At 53.2% G+C, this 16,547-nt stretch overlaps 1 protein-coding gene across 5 annotated transcripts in view; it reads right to left on the minus strand.

Annotated features, from left to right (window-relative positions):
* Window positions 1-706: 706 nt before the first annotated feature.
* Sulf2 (sulfatase 2) overlaps window positions 707-16,547 on the minus strand; it is an 82,487-nt gene continuing 66,646 nt past the window's right edge. For 4 of the 5 annotated variants that reach the window (XM_006235596.5, XM_063283881.1, XM_039105137.2 and 1 more), the window contains exons 6-21: window positions 15,202-15,352; window positions 13,382-13,557; window positions 12,096-12,224; window positions 11,137-11,193; window positions 10,607-10,736; window positions 9,159-9,369; window positions 8,128-8,356; window positions 7,940-8,036; window positions 7,459-7,553; window positions 6,699-6,758; window positions 6,131-6,300; window positions 5,732-5,874; window positions 4,492-4,615; window positions 2,846-2,879; window positions 2,546-2,599; window positions 718-1,631 (exon numbers count right to left, since the gene is read on the minus strand). In XM_006235596.5, coding sequence (XP_006235658.1) covers window positions 1,601-1,631; window positions 2,546-2,599; window positions 2,846-2,879; window positions 4,492-4,615; window positions 5,732-5,874; window positions 6,131-6,300; window positions 6,699-6,758; window positions 7,459-7,553; window positions 7,940-8,036; window positions 8,128-8,356; window positions 9,159-9,369; window positions 10,607-10,736; window positions 11,137-11,193; window positions 12,096-12,224; window positions 13,382-13,557; window positions 15,202-15,352 — 1,891 coding nt within the window. In that variant the 3' untranslated portion in view covers window positions 718-1,600. Of the gene's footprint in view, window positions 1,632-2,545; window positions 2,600-2,845; window positions 2,880-4,491; window positions 4,616-5,731; window positions 5,875-6,130; window positions 6,301-6,698; window positions 6,759-7,458; window positions 7,554-7,939; window positions 8,037-8,127; window positions 8,357-9,158; window positions 9,370-10,606; window positions 10,737-11,136; window positions 11,194-12,095; window positions 12,225-13,381; window positions 13,558-15,201; window positions 15,353-16,547 lie in introns of all 5 variants that reach the window. The other variant, NM_001034927.1, reaches the window with a different exon arrangement.

Consider the following 16,547-nt stretch of genomic DNA (forward strand, 5'->3'; position numbering starts at 1 on the left):
TTTCTATTTAAACCTCAGCCTAAGCGTGCTTTTCCTCTCCTCTCCACACCCAGGTCAGAGGTGAAGGCGGGATAAGGACTAAGAGCGCTCAGTGTCTGTGAGGTCCGAGGAACGGTTCTTTTTCCTAGGAGCCTGGACCTGTTCAAGGCATTTGAAAACTGTGGGACCATTTAGATCAGTGATTCTCAGCCTTCCTGCCTGCCACCCATTAATTACGTTCCTCATACTGCAGTGATCCCCAACCGCAAAGCTATTTTTGTTGCTACTTCTTAACCGTAACTTTGCTACTGTTGTAATATAAATGTCTGTGCTTTTCTGACGGCCTCAGGCGACCCCCGTAAGAGGGTTGTTGGTGCCCCAGGTTGAAAACCGCTGGTTGAGAGAAATGCGAGTGAGGGCCCTCTGATGAGACCCATTGGGTTTCCACCTCCACCTGCCTTTTGCTCTGGCAGCCGCAAGGACCAGTCTCCCTACTCAGTAGAACAAAGGGCTGACGGAGTTGAATGCTTCGCTGTTGAGAAGCACTTTACAGAGAGCCGCCCCAGAGCCGGTGAGACTTACCTGTGAGATCCCTTGCCGCACGGATAGGTTTAATGTTAATGTATAACCCTCTGCTTCTCCAAACCCTCTTGGCTGAAGTTGGACAACATCTTGAGTGCTTCAAGAAAAGAGTAAAATAATAAAATGATAGTACAGCAAAAAAGTTCCAAGATAGCCTTTTACAAAAATTCAAAGATTTTTTTTTTCATACCAAGAGCTAGTCATTGGCTGGGGGGGATGTGAACACTGGAAGATGGTACTTTTATACTACAAAATTGCTTTACAAATACAATGTCATTAAAACACAGGACACACATCAACTTGGGGTTTCAGTACCTTAGAAAACATCAGTTCTGGGATGGATATGGATAACAAAGGAACGAATCCTGGGCAGGAACAGAAATGTCTGAAAGCTCAAGGGATTACCCTTGACACCAGCCACAGAGTGTTTATTGACACCGCGACTCTTGAAAATGGGATTTCGTATTAGTGAGATTCCCCCTACAAGTCCCTGTGTTGGTTACATGTGAGCAGTCACATATGTACAGTGAAGGCAGCTTCTGGGGCAGCCGGCTCATCCAGCCAGGTGAATGGTACTGTTTTGTGCTATAGACCATTGTCAAGACTGCGCTGTTGACAGCACCTGGGACATCCGTGCTTTCTCCAAAGAATAAGAAGGTTAAAACAAGCTTGTTTCCCTAGTGGGGAAGGGGGTACAGGGGAGGGGATGGGTAAATCCCAGCAATTTCCATCTCTGGAGGAAAGTCCATGGGAATTAGTTCCTTTGTCTTGGTGAGCCTCTGAAAGGGTGAGCGGAGACTCCAGGTGTCAGGACGCATCCTTGTGCGGCCGGTGAGGTTCAATCCGAAGCAAAGCGGGGCAAAACAATGAGCCTCTGGAAGTCTTGGCGTTCTCCTCGGGATTTCCTGTCCCAAGTGCAGACCCTGCCTCCTGTCAAGTCTCCCAGTTCCAGCATCGATCTCCTCGGAATTGGGTGATTTTTGCACGCCTGGGCAGCCACAGGAGGCCTCTGGTTTTGGAGGTTCCTCTCCATGGCCGATTAGCCTTCCCAACCTTCCCATAGCTGTCCCCTGCAGAACAAAGTACACTCTCAGCCTTTGGTGACCATGCTGTTGAAGTCAGCCCCACACTGCAGGTGTTGCCCTAAGGATGTGGCTGACGTAAAGGAGGACTTAGGCCATGAGGAAAGGCGTCGTTCCACCCACTTGCCTCACTCAGCCACACAGTGACTGCTTTTTAAGGATTGGGGTAGAACTGTGACTAAGGGTTTGAGGTGCATATCCTGGAAGCTGGCACATTTTTACTGTCCTCGTAAAGTCACAGAGGTTCAAATGGTGAAGAGGGATTCGGGGAGACCAGGTGGGTCACTGCAGCAAAGGGGAGCTACCAGTATTAACACCAATATTAAAGCGAATTCTCATTGGCATTTCTGAGAGAATCTGGCAAAGCTGTAGCTGGACCCTTTGGGGAACGATCTGGGTCTCCAATTTAGACATGAGGCCAACTGCAGGTTGCTGCAGTCTGCACATGGCCCGTGACAGCCATCATACTGAAAAAGGCACACACTGTCAGCGTTTCTGCAGCCACATCCTTCAAGGTGTCTGTCAGCTGTAGGACCTAAGCACATCTCGGCTCTAAGATTACAGACTGTTACAGAGAGAACAGCGATCTAAGGATCAGGCATTAAGTGTGAAACGTAGTCACATTATCTTACCGGAGAAGCGGCTATGGCTTTGTCTTAGCAGGGGAGCAGAGGATGGTAAAGATAGAACATGCGGGAGGACCCAGCTCCGGAGAGGAAACTCTAAGGCTGGGTGGAGTTTGGTGGTAGAGCTCTTACCTAGCATGAGTGATTCCTGGCTTCAAGGCCAGTAGCAAAAACAACAACAATAACAACAACAAGAAGAAGCCAGACAAGAGCAGCAACACAAACGAGCAAGTCAGAACCAGCTCTGCGTGTCTGCAAACTAGTTTTTCAACTCACAGTGATTTGGAAGAGGGTCTCTTCATTTCTGGCCATTTTCGACGCTGAAACTGCCTAAATATTCAGATGCCAAAAGGAAAATTCATGTTAAACACGATCAAGGAAATCATGTCTGTCCGTGTCCCCCCCCCCCCCCCCCCCCCCCGCCAAAGGGCTATGCAAAGATGATGACTAGAGATGACATCTATCTCTTACGGTCATTATGCCCCAGATAGACAGTTTCTCAATAGGTACAACCATTAACCAGGACAGATCAAGGTGAGGGAACTCAGCCCAAACTTTAGGAACAAAAGCAAATACCTGTATTGCTCATAGCTTCCTCCGTCTCTAAGCCCTAAGTGAGAGATAAACAGAGTTAAGAACTGTTAAGGGTGAGATGGTACAAACGTCTGCAAGCCCTGTGATCGCCAAGGAAGACACAGCTAAGAACCGCCTTCAATTTGCCAAATGCCGGTGCCAGAATGTTGCTAGGGTTCCTTGCTCAGGGTGAATGATGCTAGGTGGACTTGTAGATCCGCCCTGCTGAGCCCGGTTAGTCAGTCTGTATACATTGAGCCTTCCTTCACAATTGCCTTACTGATGGAGAAGGGGAAGCAGGCACAGGCGTGGGTACTGGTGTTGCACAAGGCTCATCGTGGGTGGGTGGGTGGGGGACCCCGTGAATCCCTGAGGATATGGTGGTATGACCAAGCACATGGGTATAGAGTCATTCAGTGGGTTCACTTTACTCACTGTTAAGCTGGGGTAGGGTCACCTCAGAGCTGTTGTGACAACTCCCACACACGACCATTTGGCATTGTGCTTGGCACAGTACTTACACGAGATTGCACAACTGTCACAAAGTAGCACTCAAGAGTCCAGTGGTTTCTTTTCTCCTCTGCAGACACTCTGGCCCCTTTGTTCGAAACACCCACTCCCCACTTCCCCCACCCCCTACTGCAAGGCAGTCTGGTACACCTGGGTCTGTCTCCTCAACTTCCCACTTTCCTGATAGGAACTGGAGGCATCGTAACACAGATAGACGCTCCCTAGGCCTTCCATGTCCACAGCTTTTGTAGTTCCCTTTACACTTGGCTGACGCTAATAAACACATGACATCTAGCTGGCCAGGTGTGGTGGCGCACACCTTTAATCCCAGCACTTGAGAGGCAGAGGCAGGTGAATATGAGTTCGAGGCCAGCCTGGTCTACAGAGTGAGTTACAGGACATAGAAGTGCTGGTTTTACCCCACTCATCCTGAACTCAGGGGTAGCCTGTGCCATGTCCTTTTCTGCTATTCACCTTGCATCACCATGTGTGGGCCTTCCTACTGAACCTCAAGTCTGTCATCATCTCTCCTACCGAGCCCTGGGCATAGTCTCCCTGGATAACCATGTTGTGTGCCACTGGATCCAGCGTCATCCTCTGTTTAGTAATCACTGCCGTTTTAAAATGTTGACTTTCACTGCCCAAATGTAAACCCTTCCGTCAACCCTCCCCAAAGCAATCAAGCCTCAACTTTCTTTTGTGGCCCATACTACAGTTCCAGCCACACGGGGCGACTTTATGCTCCTCCCACTTCCCAGCGCTCCAGGTTTCCTCAGCGGCTGACAGTTGCTTCCTCTACGATGGTCACCCCTGATCTATCGAAGAGCTCCGATGAACACAGCATACTGCGTGTTCCTGTCTCACTCCGTTCAAGCCAGACGCCTCCTAGTGTGGGTCCTTGCCCTGAGCAGCTCCACCCCCTTGCTCATACATTTGCTGCCCTGGAACTCGGGAGGCTAAGTTCTTCGTGAAGGATGAGTGAACAAGAGGGAGGAAAACGGAAAAGAGGAGTCTGTGTCCTGTGTAGAGTGTATGGGTTCTCTGCTCCCAGAGGCACGGCTTCCCTGCGATTCTGGGTTCATCTATGGGGCAGACGTGACATAAGCTCTTCTCTGTAGGCTCCACATGACACAACTCACCCAGGTCCATATTGCGGGTCCGGGGGTTACACTGCTTGTAGCCTTTGCAGCTCCTTAGCTCCATGAGCTGGACGTGCAGCTGGTTGAGAACGTCCCTGTCCAGTGTGTTGACCGCGTTCATCAGCTGATGGGAAAGGGTAGGGGTCAATGGGGCATGTCCTGGGAATCTCTTCACACTAGGGCACTTAACTCAGGTGGGCGGGGAGTGGAGGTGCTACGGGGGCAGTATTAACACCCAACCTTGATTTCTGCAAGAGCCACAGTGCTGGGGAGTTAAATGATGGCTGAGTCTCTGCCGGGTCTGCTCAGTGGAAATGGGAATTCAGGAGAAGACACAAACCACGCGTGGGTGCTTAACCTTGAACTTCCGCAGCTAGGCGTTAGGGATCTTGCATAGCCCGGTTTGACAGGTCTAAGTCTTGGGTTTGACAGTACCCCCTTTTCCTCTTGATGGAGGGACTTGGTATGGAGGTGGGTCAGGGGTCTTGGGGCTTTGCCTAGTCTGGCACTACTGATGGTCACTAACTGGCGTAAAGTATGGGCTAAAGTGTCAGAGCGGGAAGACTGGCAGTCTGTGGTAACTGGCGGTCTGTGGTACTTGTACCATGAGTGCTGACATTCTGAAGTCGCACCGCATGGAGCGGCGTCGGGCTTCTTTTTTTTTCCGGAGCTGGGGACCGAACCCAGGGCCTTGTGCTTCCTAGGTAAGCGCTCTACCACTGAGCTAAATCCCCAGCCCTGTGTCGGGCTTCTTGAGTGAGGTCGAATGGTTGGACATTACAGAGGTCACCTTCCAGAATGGTTAAGGGGCCAAGAGTTCTGGTTTCTAGGCACCTTTCCTGCCTGTGTGGGTCTGAGGCACTTCAACCACATCTGTACTGAGGTGGTTTACGATAGGGAGACACTGCACAGAGCTTGCCTTGGGCTATGCTGGGTGAATGTTAGGATTGCTTGTCTCCATGGCAGTCTAGAGTGCCCGGAAGGTGGCCAGCGTCCACACAAGTACCTGCTGAGCCCTGTAGTCACTCTGTGCCTGAGGGAGAGGGGAGAGCCGTACTGTAGATCAGACACAGGGCAATGGAGGGAGACGCATGTCAACCGCACAGAGTCCCAGACTCCGGGTGGCCTCGGAACTCAGCCTTCATGGCTTAGGGACCTTGTGAGACTCCTCTGTTCTTCTGCAGGCATCTGCCTGTCTCCTCACATGCCCGTTTCCCTCTCTCTCTAACAGAGCCGGTACCTGGTAGGGGTCCGTACTGAGGTCAAAGTATTCTATGAAGCCAGTTGCGAATTCACAGAAGAGGAAGTTGTGGGTCTCGTTGATGGTCCGCAGGCACCAGTACGTGTTATTGTTGGCGCTGGTGCAGGCGCAGAAGGGTCCCACTGCGGAGGGAAGAAAGCAGGTTCTGAGTGTGCCCCTGGAAACGTGAGTCTGTCAGACAGCCTCCCTGAGATGGGCTCTTAAAGGCCAAGTAACAGGCACAGCTTCCTAAGACACCTCCAGCAGTTACGGCCCTCTGAAGCCTGGCCGTGCGAAGAACTCTCATCCTCTGCCTGTTTATACACAGGCTCCCATCCCCTGCCTGGCCCTGTCTGCCCATGCGCAGATCCCCCATCCTCTGCCTGCCCGTCTGCTCACACGTCCAGAGCGGCGCGGTCTGCCAGTGGTGGTTGTCGTGAGTAAAGCACGTGAGGCCCGGCATGCTGCACGTGTCATTGTTCTGCAGTCGCTTCAGCAGCTTGCGCAGTTTCTTCTTGCGTTTCTGCTCCCGCAACAGCCACACCTTGTCTTTCTCCTGCAGACCCTTCCTGGGAGCACAGAGGCCCACATACGCTTAGGACCTCTTAGGAGTCAATGACCTCAGCCTCGTGGTTCACCCTAGTGGCTGGGCAGAGTCATCAAGGGCTCCAGGTCCCTCTGTTGTCCAGGCTGCAGCGAGGGCCAGACCCCAGGGCCTTTCTCCTCCTGTAGCCTCCTCCTTCAGCCCCACCTTCCAGCAGCATAGAAATGGGTACCCACTGCTTAGTGTGGCTACAGCACCCTATCTAGTCACGGTCTTGGTATGGACCTGGGGACAGCTTCCCCAGGGACAGCACAGACCTCACCTTCCAGGGGAAAGCCAGTCCAGCCTTAAGTTTCCTTGTGTGTTTTAGCTCTAGGCAGGTAGCCATGACACCTTACCTCTTTGGCTTACCCCTGTCCTTACCTGAAAGGGTGCAGGCTGGAGCCCTTGTGCTTGAGGCGGCCTTTGTGTTGGCTGTGGTAACTGCAACAGACCCCACAGCCCCAAGCCCCAGCGTCAGAACCTTGCAGGGTACCCTGGCAGGCGTGCAGTGGGGTTCACTGCTCTTGCCCCCTGTACCCTCTCCTGGGTGGCATGGAGGGTTCTATAACCCCCTGGTTGCCAGCTCTGTGTTTAGCTTAGATGTCCCAAGTCAGACTTTACAAGATCAGGGTGGGAAATAATTTAACCCGGACTGGAGGCTGGGCCTGGCTTCAGTTGGTGTCAGCCCTGGCTTCTGAAGGCTAATTCGTGTCATGCGTAGAAGAGGCTTTTGGGACCGGCATCCTACAAGGCCCGAGTCAGCAAAGGTGTTCAGAACTGCGTGGCTCCTTCAGTTTAAATCAAGGAAGATTCTTGTACCAGGTTCCCTAGTCGCATGTGTTAGCTAGGTGACTACCACACTGGGCAGTGACTGCAGAGAGACTCCATTTCTTTTCGCGTGAGGCGTTCTCTCAGGCAGGCAGACCCAGCAGTTCCCAAAGGCAGTGAGCAGAAGCCTGTTCCTGACTGAACCAGCTGTGCAAGACAAGGCCCTGCGACCTGTTAGAGCGTCACCCGAAGGGCGGTCCCTCCTAACGGAAAAGCAACCAAAGGGGATGGGGCGCAGTTGGGAAAGGTGCATGTGTGTCCCCTGGGTGCACTGGTGTTCAGGGCTCGAGTGGGCCCTGCGCTGCTCCCTCACCTGACTTTGTGACAGTCACATTCTTCTGGCCGCTTCTTCTTCAGGTGACCCCTGACTTCTCGAAGGTTCTTAATTTTGTTCTGCAGGGTTTCAATCTGAGGGAGGGAACAGGAGGAGCCTAGGAACCACGGGGCAACTTCGGGTGGGAAGGGTACAGCCACATCTACATTCGTGGCTCTGCCCGTGGAAGGGGGACCTCCCTGAAGGACCAGACTGCTCCTCCTGCCATTGGAGCTCATGGAGATTATAGGAAGGTTTGTAGCTCTATCGGGGGGCCATCTTGCAGGTCTAAATAAAGCATGCTGCACTGTCCTCAGACAGCCAGGGTTGGACCTTTGGCCGGCTGCTAGATCCCATGACTCAGATTCCTATTCTGGGATTGTGGGTTCTGGGGTTCCGATCTTGCTTTTCCCCCCTGCCAGGTCCCCCTGCCCTTCCTGTGGATGCTTGTCACTAGCTTAGGCTGCCTCAGTGGCCACACCTCATGGTCGATGTGCAATTTGTGGTCTTTCCAAGCCTGCAGGGACTTGTACAGGTCCAAGTCACACTGGACTGTGTCATTCTCAAGGATGTAGCACCTGCTCAAGAGAAAAGGGTTGTGAGCGACCCTGAGGGGTGAAGTGAGGCCCAGCCTGCCCTTTTACCCCTGACCTCCAGCCAGACTCTCACCGATGGGTCACTTTAATGGGATTGGGGGCAGAATAATCTGGAAGGCCACCAGTACCACTGAAACTTCCACCATCCTTGTCATCCTGGTCTTCAGGGGCCCCTGGCCAGTGACGCTTGGTGAGGTTGCGGGGCAGCGGCATGTTATCCAAGCCTACGTGGTATACCTCGCCATCCACCTCGATGGCCACAGAGCGGATGGAGCGGTTCCGGGCATAGCTGGTCTTGTACTCTGTGGACGGCAGAGGGGATGATAAAGTCAGTGGGGCTGGGGCAGGCTGGCCAGGCATCCCTGGCCATGGATCTTCAATGGGGACAGAGATGAATCCCATCACGAGTCTCAGTGTTGCTTGATGTACGGGCTTGGGAGATCTACCCTTGGGAAGGGGTCACGGGGGGGTGGTGGTCATTACATTGGGTAGGCTAAGCAAGAGGTGACTTGAATTTCAGGAGAGCTGGGGCTTTGCATGTAAAGATGCTTCCACACCTGAGTTTGGTCCCTGTGGCCCGTGTGGTAGAGGGAGAGAGCTGACTCCTGCAAGATAGCCCAACCTCCACACGTGTGGGCCACAGATGGATTTTTGGGAGCAGGGGAGTGTGAAAGCACACTGTTAGTATGTTCTGGTGACCTAATCCTCCTTTGGCACTAAGGCCCGTCCACGCCACCTGCCTTCTTGTCAGGCCCTGTCTGTCTGTCTGTCGGCCTGCTTCTCTCACCATTAGAGGGAGGTTTGAGAACACCGCTACCCTCTCTAGACCAGAGAGCCTTACCTGGAGGGAGGCACCAAGCCTACAGTGCCCAGTTGGCCCTATGAGCTTGGCCTTGGTCCCTTCCACACTGCCACCTAGTGGCCTGTCCTAGCACTGCTGCCCTCTCGAATGGTAGCTTGTGAGGGCTTGTGACCCTCGCTCCAAGGACACCCCTCTCCCCCCCCAGGCCTGGAGATGAGCATCTGTGGAATTGCTTGAAAGTTCACATGGCCGGAGCCCTGGCTGCTCCTCCTGCCTGGTTTGGGCAGGCCCATGACACATACTTTTCTTAAAGAGCTTCCGGCGTCCAGCCAGGCCCAGTTTGTAGTCCCCTCCGCCGCCGCCGCCGTCACAGCTGCAGGCCTCGCTGCTTTGGCCGTCGTACTTGGGCACCAGGTTGGAGAGGGCTCTGTCACCACCGCCCCCGAACCGCACCGGGCCTTTACACTTGTGCAGCTTCAGCGCCCCAGAAGCGTCCTCTACACACTGCCACTTCTGTGGGACACAACAGGGCTTCAGGGGTCACGACCCCCACCCCGCCCCACCCCCGTCCCGTTGGCCACACCCACCTCTCCTCTCCCTGCCCACGCTCGGCTTGGCAAATGCCGTCCATACCCTTGCCAACTCCAAATGCCTGCTTCTCGCTCCCGTCCACACTTAGCTGGACCTACCACCGCGTTCACCGGTGCAGCCTCTGGTGTAGTTGTTCCTGTCTGCCTAAAGCCATGTCCCTCATAGTGGTCGATCAGCCTCCCCACAGGGCCATGTTAGTCCCACTTAAAACCTTCTAAGGCCTGAGCTTCAGGATCCGAGCTGCTAATACCTAGTCCCGATCTCCCCACCTGCCCCTCCTGCTCTCCTCAGCCCCCCTCCCCCGGAATCTCTTCCGGTACTCGTGGGTGCTGTTTTCAGTGAAGCTGAAAATCTCGGCAGGAATGTCATGATCCCCACTTGGAGAGGATCCCTGCTGACAGGAAAGAGCCTTGTCCCAGAAACGGCTGGGGGACCTGGTGTGCTGGAGCTGTGGTAATAGCCCAGTGTCCTTGACTGCTCTTCAAGGTCTTGTTCAACCCCCCTCTTCCCCACCAATCCACTCACCGGGTGCCCGGAGTCTACTATGTCACAGCTCCTTGCTGTCCTCACAGCCCTGGGTGTGGGGGAGTGGGGGCCCACTCCTGCTTGTTCCACGTGTCCACCGGCCTCTCATCTCCTCCCTCCCTTTCTCCCTACCTTCTGAGGCTCATGCCCGGCTAACTCTCCTTCCCCATTCTCTACAACCCACCTTGGAAAGGCCTCCTCCGGAGGCCAGCCCTTCCTCTCTCTGGATACTACCTGGATTAGACGTTTACTTAGCGTCTCTCTTGTAATCAATGTTCTTTAAAATAAAAAAAAAATCTTGAAAGCTATTTCCTAATTCCCCTATAGATGAAAAGCTTAAATATAAACATAAATATAAACTTTTTTTTTTTGGTTCTTTTTCTCGGAGCTGGGGACCGAACCCAGGGCCTTGCGCTTCCTAGGTAAGCGCTCTACCACTGAGCTAAATCCCCAGCCCCATAAACTCTTAAATACAAGAGTATACCACACAAGTCAGCAGGAGGGTGACGCCCATTGCCTCCTGGTGCAAGGTCACACACCCAGAGGACACTGCTACCCAGACAGGGACCAGAGCCTCCCATGGAACCCTGGGAACCACACCCCAGAGGGCCGGAGGATTCAGTCATCTCCTCACCTGCCCTAGCTGCTCGCATGCTGTCTGGTACTCAGCCCTTTGACACAGGTCCTTCACACGCTGATACTTGGGCAGGAAGTTCTCCTCCTGGGCGTTCACTTTGTCACCCTCCCTCTTGTGGAGCAGTTTGCTGAGGGAGATGCGGGGCTGGTTGGACTGGGTGGGGTGCTGAGGCAACTTGTCTTTGCCTAGGCTGCAGCCCCTACATAGCTCTGTGGAGACCTACTGTGGAGGACAGGGCGTCTGGCTGCTTAGGAGTACCTGGGTTTTAACGGGAAGTCTACAGGAGCCAGTTTGCCCCAGATGGCCTGAGTTAGGATTAAATGAACAGTGATGACATTGTACAGGTTCTGCCAAGTATGTTGAAAGGGGACATGTGGCCTCCAGATTCGAATTCTGCATCAGTCACCCAATCGTGACAGGGGATTTGGGCATAAGCCTCCGAGTCACCCAGTCACCAGCACAGAACTATTTCGCCTCCTAGAGTCTGTGGCCGCTCCTCACAGGGGTCTCCCTGCCCAGCAACTCACCCTCTTTCCACCAGGAAGGAGTCTCGCCAGACCCTCAGCTTCTTTTTCAGGTGGAACCTAGAAAACAAGCAGGTCCAGCTTCCTGTCTGCAGGGTCCCCGTGTCCCCAGCCCTGTCCACAGGTCCTTCCACCTGGGGCAGGTGGAAGTCATTGAGTGACACTGGAAAGTTCTCCATGTCCCAGGGGCAGGGCTGCTTCTCCAAGATGTGGTCTGAATACCTCTCTGTAGTTGACGTTACCTAGTTACACGGGCATTTGTCTGTACCCCGATTCTCACGTGTCCAGTGCCCCTACACTCTGCACATGTGTCCTTCCAGCCCCCTTTGTTGGAGGATGTATTGTCTTACAGGGGCAGCCACCTGTAGGTCTCAGAACTGGGCCCTCTGGGAGGAAAAGTGAGGAAAGGCTCACAGAAAGATGCTATCCAGGGGCAGTTTCATGGTTGACCACAAGAGGTCGCTCCTGCCTTTCTGGTTCCTCGTCTCTAGCCACCTTCCTTCCTATCTGTTTTTTGTCCATTGATGCTTCTTCAGTCACCCAGGACACCTGGAACATGTCCCGGTAAGTCACACCACCCATCACTAGGGCCATAAAAGCCATAACCATTGGGACGAAGAGTCTGAATTCTTGGTTATCATTTTATCTCTCTAGGATTGAAATAACACAACCCTCCTTTTACTGGGTTACTATTACTGGGTTACGCTGCGGGCCAACCTGCTGGAGTGCCCTGGTACACAGCAGTGCTACTGTTAACGTTGGGACTTTCATCATTTTAGCTTTGGAAGGCCCTTAGCTCCAAATGGGAGGACAGAATCCCAGAGAGGGCTGGCCCTTCGTTCAAGCACGGGTTAGTGCAGGGCACCTAGATCCTCAGACTAGTGGTCCTCCCAGTTACCCATGGTTGAGTTCACCCTGGCTAGAGAGCCTCCTCCCCTGGGTCTGTCCTGCTCCCTTCTCACCGGTTCACTGGCCGCTCTGAGTCCAGTAGTTTGAGGATGGACTTCCCGTCCATGTCTGCAGGGATGTCCAGTCCAGCGATATCCAGTATGGTGGGGGCCAGGTCAATGTTGAGGACGATGTGGGGGTTCCTGGGAGACAGGGGGAGTGGAAACTTGGCCACCTGGGTGGTAGCTTAGCTTGGGACAGAGGCATCTGGAGGTGAAGGGGGAGGGACATCTGCAAGTGAGGAAGCTTCCATCCTGACCCTCTGACCCTTACGGAGCCCAGTTCCAGCCGTACCGTCCGGTGCTACACTGTCAAAGTTACCTGCGCCAGTGCTAACCTCCTTCGCCTCTAGGGTACATGCCCGCCCTCTTGTTGATTCTTGCTGGCTGGGCATGCACAGTCTGGCCTCTAAGACCCTGTTAAACTCTACCCAGAATGATCTTCCTCTAGGCAGCTGTGTGACGCCTTTAGCTCTTAACAATGAGTCTCGTGACAAGCCCCATATGGTTAGGGACCCCACTCCTGGGACCACATCAGGGTGATCCACTCAGTAGCTATTCGTGTGAGTGAGAGTGGCCCAGAAAAGACCTGGCTAACTAGCAGGGTGGATGGGGAATGGGTTGTCACTCCAGCCACTTTGTGGACAGATGTTCAGCTAGCTGTCTCACTAGAATCGTTCTGTCTCTCTCCCTTGTTGGCTTTGAAGATGGGCTGTAAGGCTTCTGTGCAAGCCCCAGTCCTCCCTCGGTGCATACCTGACTGGACCTGACATGGCGGCCATGATTGGTAGCTTTTCTTTCATCTCTGCCGCCTACAAGCACTTCTGCCTCAGGTTGCCATCTCAGAGGTTAGGCCAAGGAGAATGGCTGAGGGCCTCGGCCCATTGAGGAAAGAGCAGAGGGCAGAAAGCTTGCTCCGTGGTGCCACCGGAGCAGGCTCAGCTGACAATGGCTCTCTGAGATTTCCTCCTCAACAGCCACCAGACCAGCGACTGCCCAGACGGGTGGAAATCAAAGCATCTTCCTACGCACTGGTAACACCCATGCTCTGGCATTTCCTGGCCCAGAGCCCCACCTCGCTGGTTTTCATGGGAGTTCATAGCTCCTGGCTTCTGCCTCAGAAAGAAGGGTATACAACTCCTTGGAACCCACCCTGGGCTACACAATGGCTGGTTCAACTGTTCTAGAATTGTGCCCCTGAAGGGCGTGGCTTGGACCTGTGCTGAGCTTCAGACCAAGCAGAATCCAAGGTCTCCCTGTGAGCCTGGGACCTGGGGCACGGATACCGGAGACAAACTTACAGAGAGCCAGCTTCCACGCTGGGGCCCCGCACATAGAACGGGACCCTGATGTCAAACTCATAGGGCATGGACTTGCCCTTCACCAGGCCAAACTGGCCAATGTGGTAGCCGTGGTCGGCGGTGTACACGATGTAGGTATTGTCCAGCTCGCCCGTCTCCACTAGCATGTCATAGATCTGCAACAGAGGCCAGAGGTGACGTGGCTAGCCTAGTGCGAGGGGCAAGGAACTAGAGACCTCTGGTCTCAGCATATTTCCCATTTCATCCATGTCCTGGGGCAAATCCACTTCTGTGCAAGGCCCCTGGGACTGGACAGGTTATAAGGCCACTGCCCTCAACTGTTCCTTACACTCGTTAAGTTGTGGAAAGTTCCCACGGGGTGAGGGTCTTGGTAGTTTTCTCTCTGGCAGCTGGTAGCTATGTCCCACTTGCGCTGACCCTTAATAAATAACCTTGGATGAATGAATGAATGCATGAATGAATGAAGGAGGGAAGCTGGATGTGGCCAGGGTAGGCATTTATACCCTGAAATAGAGTCCTGCATGAGGGTCTGCAACTGGCCGGCGTGGCTATGGAGCACACGAACTGTGTCTAGCGTGGCCAAGGAATGGACTTTGAATTTTATATCATTTTGATCTAAATTTAGATAGCTATGGATCCCTTTTGAGTAAGCTGTTAGCCCACACAGTGGAATATAATTCCTTAATATCTGAGGTGTGTGTATGAGTACATTCTGTCATGTGTGTGAAAGTCAAGGACAACTTTTGGGAGTCAGATTTCCCGCGCCCGTGGGTCCTGGGGATTCCGGCACAGGCTTCACTATGGGTGAGCCTTGAAAACTGTGTTCTGATGGAAAAAGCCAGTCCCCAAAGGCCATATTTTTATGATCCATGTGTAACGGAATGCCCAGATTATCAGGAAGGGCTTAGTACCTGCAGAGACTGGGGTGACGGTTAAGGGAAGGTGATTTTCCCGCGGGGGGAAGGGGGTGATGAAGATGTTCAAACCTGACAGGAGTAATGGTTGTACAACTCCATGTGAATGCACATGGCGCCGTGCACGTGGCCAAGCTGATGTCAGTGAGCGCTGTGCACGAGGTTTAGCTGATGTCAGCGAGTGCTGTGCACGTGGCTTACTTAGCTGGTTAGAGCGCTTGCCCAGTGTGGACGAGGCCCTGAGTTCAATCCTCAGCAGCGCATAAACCACGTGGCACTCCCTGTCATCTTAGAATGTGGGAAGTGGAGGCAGGAGGATCAGGAATTCCAGGTCATCCTCAGTGACATGGTGAGTGCTAGACCAATGTGGGCTACAGGAGACTCTGTCTTAAAAACAAAACGAACACCCATTGCGTCCTATACTTTATCTGAGGGCATGAGTCACAGCTCAGTAAAGCTACTGTAATTTTAAGTGGGTTTTTGTTATTGTCGTTGTTTGTTTGATTTGCTTTTTTTTTTTTTTTTAAGAAACAAAAGCAGCCAAGCAAATAGTGGTTTTTATATGTAATTCCAGAACTCAGGAGGCTGAGACAAGAGACTCCCCATGGGTCAGAGGCTAGTTTAGCTATTTAGTGAGATCTATGCCTCCCCAGGTTATAAAGAACAAGACTCTATTTTTTTTTTTTTAAAGAAAGAAAAGCAGCAGGTTGCCGTGGCTTTTACCAAGCAGCATAGGCTCATGGGGAAAGTTCAGGAGTCAGAGGCCTTCCCTCTGGATTTATCCAAGCCCCTTTCCCAGGTGGACAGAGTGCTTGACTCTTTGACTTAGGTTTTCAGATTAGGACAGAGGCCTGCTGGGGGGGGGGGGCGAGGGGCGGGGCCTACCGTCTCCATGGAGTCGTCCACAGACATGAGGGTCTGCAGGCGTTTGCGCTGTAGCATGTTGGTGAATTCCATGTGAATGGGCTTCATGGGTCCCGTGTAGCGCATGATCCAGTGCTTGTCTGGGTTGGGTGCATAGTTGTAACTCGGTGTGCTGGTGGCAAACATAAGCAGTCAAGAAAATGTCATGGGCAGCTGGCTCCAGTTGGGGGCAAGTGAACTGGCCTGAGGTGTTAATGGGAGGGGGGTCCCCAAGGGCAGAAAGCCAGCAGCTTGGCATGGGTCTTTCTTTGAGAACGTTCTGGAGTTTACTCATCAACCCTCTCTAGTTGAGAGCCTTCTCAGGCCCAGAACTTGATGCCAAGTCCCCATCCCTGAACTGCACCTTATTTATTTCCCAGCCCTGGGGCACACCCATGGCTGTCACTCTGGTGAAAGGAGGATCACAGGTAGGTGAGCTCTTTGCACTAAGCCTTGGTTTGAGAAAGCAAGGGACGGATGTAAAATTCAGTATGTCACAGCCGCGCACACAGGGCCCACACACTCTGAGAATGTCCACCTTTGGGACACAAGACATGCTTTTGGTTCCTTGTCACAATTATTCTTCCAGTTGCGATTTGATCGTTCTTTGAACTAAGATGGTAAGATCAGGAGGAGTTCAGGGCTTACTTGGACACCGCGAGAGCTTCCCTGGGCAAAAAAGAAAGCCAAAACCAAACCAAAAAACCCCCCAGAAACTGTAAATACAACCCACCAGAAGAGGGCATCGCTCCACCATCCACTGGGTCTCAAAACATGAGCACCCGTTCCCTCAGATTAAGCTGAAATTACAGCCAAGGGTTGTTTCTTGCTTGAGACAGACAGGCTAATCAGAGTGGAGTCTGGAGGGGGATGGGAGGCTGTAATGAGGCAGAGGAGGGCGGGTTTTCTTGTCAGAACAGCCAGTGCTCTCCCCTGCACTGACTCCGGCACTGGCCCTGCCTAGGGACCCCAGCACTCGGTCACATGTCAAAAGGTCTTGTACAGAGATGGTACCATGTCATCTCGCAGTAGTCCCACAGATAGGAAACTGCTACTGTGTGCTTCTGAGGAAGCCAGGGCCTCATGGCTCACCCAGCTCCTGGCAGCCCCCTGCTGCTAAATCCTTCCCAGCCCACATGTTCTTTGATTATGAGAAATGCCCGTGTCCTATGCGGCTGGCCCAGGGCATGACCTGCTTGTAGAGCATTCTTGGAAACAAGCCTCCTTGTCTCAGGGAGCTAGAAGGGGCTGCTGGGGCGGCGTGGGTGGTGACAGAGCCACACAGTCAGCAGGACTATGAGGAAGTCACTCCCTGGGACCCAGTTTAG

Source organism: Rattus norvegicus, chromosome 3 (genome assembly GCF_036323735.1).
Source record: "Rattus norvegicus strain BN/NHsdMcwi chromosome 3, GRCr8, whole genome shotgun sequence".
Lineage (NCBI taxonomy): Eukaryota > Metazoa > Chordata > Mammalia > Rodentia > Muridae > Rattus > Rattus norvegicus.